General features: G+C 54.9%; 2 protein-coding genes across 2 annotated transcripts in view; one reads left to right on the top strand and one right to left on the bottom strand.

Moving 5' to 3' along the window:
- Window positions 1–679: 679 nt before the first annotated feature.
- Window positions 680–3,378, bottom strand: PHYSODRAFT_342773 (hypothetical protein; the record flags this gene model as incomplete). The annotated part of the gene is made up of 7 exons (XM_009541261.1): window positions 680–865; window positions 924–1,142; window positions 1,702–1,878; window positions 1,937–2,155; window positions 2,735–2,911; window positions 2,970–3,265; window positions 3,312–3,378. 7 exons carry the CDS (start codon window positions 3,376–3,378, stop codon window positions 680–682), a joined length of 1,341 nt encoding a protein of 446 aa, XP_009539556.1.
- A 2,116-nt stretch (window positions 3,379–5,494) lies between these two features.
- Window positions 5,495–6,733, top strand: part of PHYSODRAFT_388425 (hypothetical protein) — a gene marked incomplete at both ends in the record, with an annotated part of 4,358 nt that continues 3,119 nt past the window's right edge. The window contains 2 exons of the mRNA XM_009541260.1: window positions 5,495–5,568; window positions 6,567–6,685. Of these exons, the coding sequence (XP_009539555.1) occupies window positions 5,495–5,568; window positions 6,567–6,685 (193 nt within the window). The remainder of the gene's footprint in view (window positions 5,569–6,566; window positions 6,686–6,733) is intronic.

The following is a 6,733-nucleotide window of genomic DNA, read 5'->3' as shown; positions in this document are numbered from 1 at the left end:
AGGATCCCCCTACTGTGCCTTCCTTCGCCTTGACACCCGCCTTGGCGTCGTGGTCCTTCAGCTCCCTGGCGCGCTTGCCTCGCGTGCAGATGCGACTCAGCGTGCCGCGATTAATCTTGAGTGGGGGGGGGGGCGCAGGCGCGCATCTCCGCAGTGATGCACGCCCACTTCGTGCCGTGGAAGACCTCGGCCAGCTCTGTGGTAAGAAGATCCGCTCAAGAATGGTCTTGATGGAACCGGATCCGCCAGTTGACCAGGTGATGGGATCCGGCAGTTGGTGACGATGCCCGGTCCCTCAGATGACGCCATGGTTGCTGGATGGGGGTACGGTTGCCTGGTCAGGGCAGTTGAAGTTGGATCCGGTGCAAGTGGTGTGGTGCACATGGATCCGGTCACCTACATTAGGACCTCCTGGATTAGGACCTCCTGGATTAGGTATGGATCCGTACCAATTTATTGGTACAGTGGCTATGCTAGGATAATTAGGCAGGAAGAAGAGCCAGTAGTGGATAGGATCCAAGCCGGATGGGAAGGCTGGATACAGGCTAACATAAATCAGAGTCGAATTTGCTTGGGAACCACACACTTGGTCCTTAGTATTGGGATTAGTATTGACCCATACTTTAATCAAGTGATTTGCCCCCCCCCGCACACATCACCGTAGACTCTGAAATACATTTCAGAGAACATGGCTCAGCATCTTCAAGCCGTCCGGCTTCTCGGGTCCTTGCGTCTCCTGCGTCTCCTCGTCGGCTTCAACGGCTTCAACGTCTTCGCACAGCATTCGCTGCAGCTCGGTATTGGTGGCGTTCGCAGCGTGGAGCTGTTTGGCGAACAGCGCCACCTTCCTCTTCTCAGCTCGCAACTGGAAGTGCAAGTCAGCCTTTTAACTTTTTTTCGAGTTCGAGCACGCTCTTCAGTACCACAACATGTTTTTCAGCTTTCTCGTACTGCTCTTGAATCTCCTTGTTCTCCCTCTCCAGTAGCTCCAACTTCGTGCGCAGCGTACCGATCTCCTTCTGCTGCTGAGTAGTAGCTACTGTGCCTTTCTTCGCCTTGACACCCGCCTTGGCGTCGTGGTCCTTCAGCTCCCTGGCGCGCTTGCCTCGCGTGCAGATGCGACTCAGCGTGCCGCGATTAATCTTGAGTGGGGGGGGGGGCGCAGGCGCGCATCTCCGCAGTGATGCATGCCCACTTCGTGCCGTGGAAGACCTCGGCCAGCTCTGTGGTAAGAATATCCGCTCAAGAATGGTCTTGATGGAACCGGATCCGCCAGTTGACCAGGTGATGGGATCCGGTAGTTGGTGACGATGCCCGGTCCCTCAGATGACGCCATGGTTGCTGGATGGGGGTACGGTTGCCGGGTCAGGGCAGTTGAAGTTGGATCCGGTGCAAGTGGTGTGGTGCACAATGGATCCGGTCACCTACATTAGGACCTCCTGGATTAGGTATGGATCCGTACCAATTTATTGGTACAGTGGCTATGCTAGGATAATTAGGCAGGAAGAAGAGCCAGTAGTGGATAGGATCCAAGCCGGATGGGAAGGCTGGATACAGGCTAACATAAATCAGAGTCGAATTTGCATGGGAACCACACACTTGGTCCTTAGTATTGGGATTAGTATTGACCCATACTTTAATCAAGTGATTTGCCCCCCCCCGCACACATCACCGTAGACTCTGAAATACATTTCAGAGAACATGGCTCAGCATCTTCAAGCCGTCCGGCTTCTCGGGTCCTTGCGTCTCCTGCGTCTCCTCGTCGGCTTCAACGGCTTCAACGTCTTCGCACAGCATTCGCTGCAGCTCGGTATTGGTGGCGTTCGCAGCGTGGAGCTGTTTGGCGAACAGCGCCACCTTCCTCTTCTCAGCTCGCAACTGGAAGTGCAAGTCAGCCTTTTAACTTTTTTTCGAGTTCGAGCACGCTCTTCAGTACCACAACATGTTTTTCAGCTTTCTCGTACTGCTCTTGAATCTCCTTGTTCTCCCTCTCCAGTAGCTCCAACTTCGTGCGCAGCGTACCGATCTCCTTCTGCTGCTGAGTAGTAGCTACTGTGCCTTCCTTCGCCTTGACACCCGCCTTGGCGTCGTGGTCCTTCAGCTCCCTGGCGCGCTTGCCTCGCGTGCAGATGCGACTCAGCGTGCCGCGATTAATCTTGAGTGGGGGGGGGGGGGGGGGGCAGGCGCGCATCTCCGCAGTGATGCACGCCCACTTCGTGCCGTGGAAGACCTCGGCCAGCTCTGTGGTAAGAAGATCCGCTCAAGAATGGTCTTGATGGAACCGGATCCGCCAGTTGACCAGGTGATGGGATCCGGCAGTTGGTGACGATGCCCGGTCCCTCAGATGACGCCATGGTTGCTGGATGGGGGTACGGTTGCCGGGTCAGGGCAGTTGAAGTTGGATCCGGTGCAAGTGGTGTGGTGCACAATGGATCCGGTCACCTACATTAGGACCTCCTGGATTAGGACCTCCTGGATTAGGTATGGATCCGTACCAATTTATTGGTACAGTGGCTATGCTAGGATAATTAGGCAGGAAGAAGAGCCAGTAGTGGATAGGATCCAAGCCGGATGGGAAGGCTGGATACAGGCTAACATAAATCAGAGTCGAATTTGCATGGGAACCACACACTTGGTCCTTAGTATTGGGATTAGTATTGACCCATACTTTAATCAAGTGATTTGCCCCCCCCCGCACACATCACCGTAGACTCTGAAATACATTTCAGAGAACATGGCTCAGCATCTTCAAGCCGTCCGGCTTCTCGGGTCCTTGCGTCTCCTGCGTCTCCTCGTCGGCTTCAACGGCTTCAACGTCTTCGCACAGCATTCGCTGCAGCTCGGTATTGGTGGCGTTCGCAGCGTGGAGCTGTTTGGCGAACAGCGCCACCTTCCTCTTCTCAGCTCGCAACTGGAAGTGCAAGTCAGCCTTTTAACTTTTTTTCGAGTTCGAGCACGCTCTTCAGTACCACAACATGTTTTTCAGCTTTCTCGTACTGCTCTTGAATCTCCTTGTTCTCCCTCTCCAGTAGCTCCAACTTCGTGCGCAGCGTACCGATCTCCTTCTGCTGCTGAGTAGTAGCTACTGTGCCTTCCTTCGCCTTGACACCCGCCTTGGCGTCGTGGTCCTTCAGCTCCCTGGCGCGCTTGCCTCGCGTGCAGATGCGACTCAGCGTGCCGCGATTAATCTTGAGTGGGGGGGGGCAGGCGCGCATCTCCGCAGTGATGCACGCCCACTTCGTGCCGTGGAAGACCTCGGCCAGCTCTGTGGTAAGAAGATCCGCTCAAGAATGGTCTTGATGGAACCGGACCCGCCAGTTGACCAGGTGATGGGATCCGGCAGTTGGTGACGATGCCCGGTCCCTCAGATGACGCCATGGTTGCTGGATGGGGGTACGGTTGCCGGGTCAGGGCAGTTGAAGTTGGATCCGGTGCAAGTGGTGTGGTGCACATGGATCCGGTCACCTACATTAGGACCTCCTGGATTAGGACCTCCTGGATTAGGTATGGATCCGTACCAATTTATTGGTACAGTGGCTATGCTAGGATAATTAGGCAGGAAGAAGAGCCAGTAGTGGATAGGATCCAAGCCGGATGGGAAGGCTGGATACAGGCTAACATAAATCAGAGTCGAATTTGCATGGGAACCACACACTTGGTCCTTAGTATTGGGATTAGTATTGACCCATACTTTAATCAAGTGATTTGCCCCCCCCCCCGCACACATCACCGTAGACTCTGAAATACATTTCAGAGAACATGGCTCAGCATCTTCAAGCCGTCCGGCTTCTCGGGTCCTTGCGTCTCCTGCGTCTCCTCGTCGGCTTCAACGGCTTCAACGTCTTCGCACAGCATTCGCTGCAGCTCGGTATTGGTGGCGTTCGCAGCGTGGAGCTGTTTGGCGAACAGCGCCACCTTCCTCTTCTCAGCTCGCAACTGGAAGTGCAAGTCAGCCTTTTAACTTTTTTTCGAGTTCGAGCACGCTCTTCAGTACCACAACATGTTTTTCAGCTTTCTCGTACTGCTCTTGAATCTCCTTGTTCTCCCTCTCCAGTAGCTCCAACTTCGTGCGCAGCGTACCGATCTCCTTCTGCTGCTGAGTAGTAGCTACTGTGCCTTCCTTCGCCTTGACACCCGCCTTGGCGTCGTGGTCCTTCAGCTCCCTGGCGCGCTTGCCTCGCGTGCAGATGCGACTCAGCGTGCCGCGATTAATCTTGAGTGGGGGGGGGGGGGGGCAGGCGCGCATCTCCGCAGTGATGCACGCCCACTTCGTGCCGTGGAAGACCTCGGCCAGCTCTGTGGTAAGAAGATCCGCTCAAGAATGGTCTTGATGGAACCGGATCCGCCAGTTGACCAGGTGATGGGATCCGGTAGTTGGTGACGATGCCCGGTCCCTCAGATGACGCCATGGTTGCTGGATGGGGGTACGGTTGCCGGGTCAGGGCAGTTGAAGTTGGATCCGGTGCAAGTGGTGTGGTGCACAATGGATCCGGTCACCTACATTAGGACCTCCTGGATTAGGACCTCCTGGATTAGGTATGGATCCGTACCAATTTATTGGTACAGTGGCTATGCTAGGATAATTAGGCAGGAAGAAGAGCCAGTAGTGGATAGGATCCAAGCCGGATGGGAAGGCTGGATACAGGCTAACATAAATCAGAGTCGAATTTGCATGGGAACCACACACTTGGTCCTTAGTATTGGGATTAGTATTGACCCATACTTTAATCAAGTGATTTGCCCCCCCCCCCGCACACATCACCGTAGACTCTGAAATACATTTCAGAGAACATGGCTCAGCATCTTCAAGCCGTCCGGCTTCTCGGGTCCTTGCGTCTCCTGCGTCTCCTCGTCGGCTTCAACGGCTTCAACGTCTTCGCACAGCATTCGCTGCAGCTCGGTATTGGTGGCGTTCGCAGCGTGGAGCTGTTTGGGGAACAGCGCCACCTTCCTCTTTTCAGCTCGCAACTGGAAGTGCAAGTCAGCCTTTTAACTTTTTTTCGAGTTCGAGCACGCTCTTCAGTACCACAACATGTTTTTCAGCTTTCTCGTACTGCTCTTGAATCTCCTTGTTCTCCCTCTCCAGTAGCTCCAACTTCGTGCGCAGGGTACCGATCTCCTTCTGCTGCTGAGTAGTAGCTACTGTGCCTTCCTTCGCCTTGACACCCGCCTGGGGGTGGGGGTCCTTCAGCTCCCTGGCGCGCTTGCCTCGCGTGCAGATGCGACTCAGCGTGCCGCGATTAATCTTGAGTGGGGGGGGGGGGGGGCAGGCGCGCATCTCCGCAGTGATGCACGCCCACTTCGTGCCGTGGAAGACCTCGGCCAGCTCTGTGGTAAGAAGATCCGCTCAAGAATGGTCTTGATGGAACCGGATCCGCCAGTTGACCAGGTGATGGGATCCGGCAGTTGGTGACGATGCCCGGTCCCTCAGATGACGCCATGGTTGCTGGATAGGGGTACGGTTGCCGGGTCAGGGCAGTTGAAGTTGGATCCGGTGCAAGTGGTGTGGTGCACAATGGATCCGGTCACCTACATTAGGACCTCCTGGATTAGGACCTCCTGGATTAGGTATGGATCCGTACCAATTTATTGGTACAGTGGCTATGCTAGGATAATTAGGCAGGAAGAAGAGCCAGTAGTGGATAGGATCCAAGCCGGATGGGAAGGCTGGATACAGGCTAACATAAATCAGAGTCGAATTTGCATGGGAACCACACACTTGGTCCTTAGTATTGGGATTAGTATTGACCCATACTTTAATCAAGTGATTTGCCCCCCCCCCCCGCACACATCACCGTAGACTCTGAAATACATTTCAGAGAACATGGCTCAGCATCTTCAAGCCGTCCGGCTTCTCGGGTCCTTGCGTCTCCTGCGTCTCCTCGTCGGCTTCAACGGCTTCAACGTCTTCGCACAGCATTCGCTGCAGCTCGGTATTGGTGGCGTTCGCAGCGTGGAGCTGTTTGGCGAACAGCGCCACCTTCCTCTTCTCAGCTCGCAACTGGAAGTGCAAGTCAGCCTTTTAACTTTTTTTCGAGTTCGAGCACGCTCTTCAGTACCACAACATGTTTTTCAGCTTTCTCGTACTGCTCTTGAATCTCCTTGTTCTCCCTCTCCAGTAGCTCCAACTTCGTGCGCAGCGTACCGATCTCCTTCTGCTGCTGAGTAGTAGCTACTGTGCCTTCCTTCGCCTTGACACCCGCCTTGGCGTCGTGGTCCTTCAGCTCCCTGGCGCGCTTGCCTCGCGTGCAGATGCGACTCAGCGTGCCGCGATTAATCTTGAGTGGGGGGGGGCGCAGGCGCGCATCTCCGCAGTTATGCACGCCCACTTCGTGCCGTGGAAGACCTCGGCCAGCTCTGTGGTAAGAAGATCCGCTCAAGAATGGTCTTGATGGAACCGGATCCGCCAGTTGACCAGGTGATGGGATCCGGCAGTTGGTGACGATGCTCGGTCCCTCAGATGACGCCATGGTTGCTGGATGGGGGTACGGTTGCCGGGTCAGGGCAGTTGAAGTTGGATCCGGTGCAAGTGGTGTGGTGCACATGGATCCGGTCACCTACATTAGGACCTCCTGGATTAGGACCTCCTGGATTAGGACCTCCTGGATTAGGACCTCCTGGATTAGGACCTCCTGGATTAGGACCTCCTGGATTAGGTATGGATCCGTACCAATTTATTGGTACAGTGGCTATGCTAGGATAATTAGGCAGGAAGAAGAGCCAGTAGTGGATA

Source organism: Phytophthora sojae (assembly GCF_000149755.1).
Source record: "Phytophthora sojae unplaced genomic scaffold PHYSOscaffold_21, whole genome shotgun sequence".
Classification (NCBI taxonomy): domain Eukaryota; phylum Oomycota; class Peronosporomycetes; order Peronosporales; family Peronosporaceae; genus Phytophthora; species Phytophthora sojae.
This window is presented reverse-complemented; position numbering and strand designations above follow the sequence as displayed.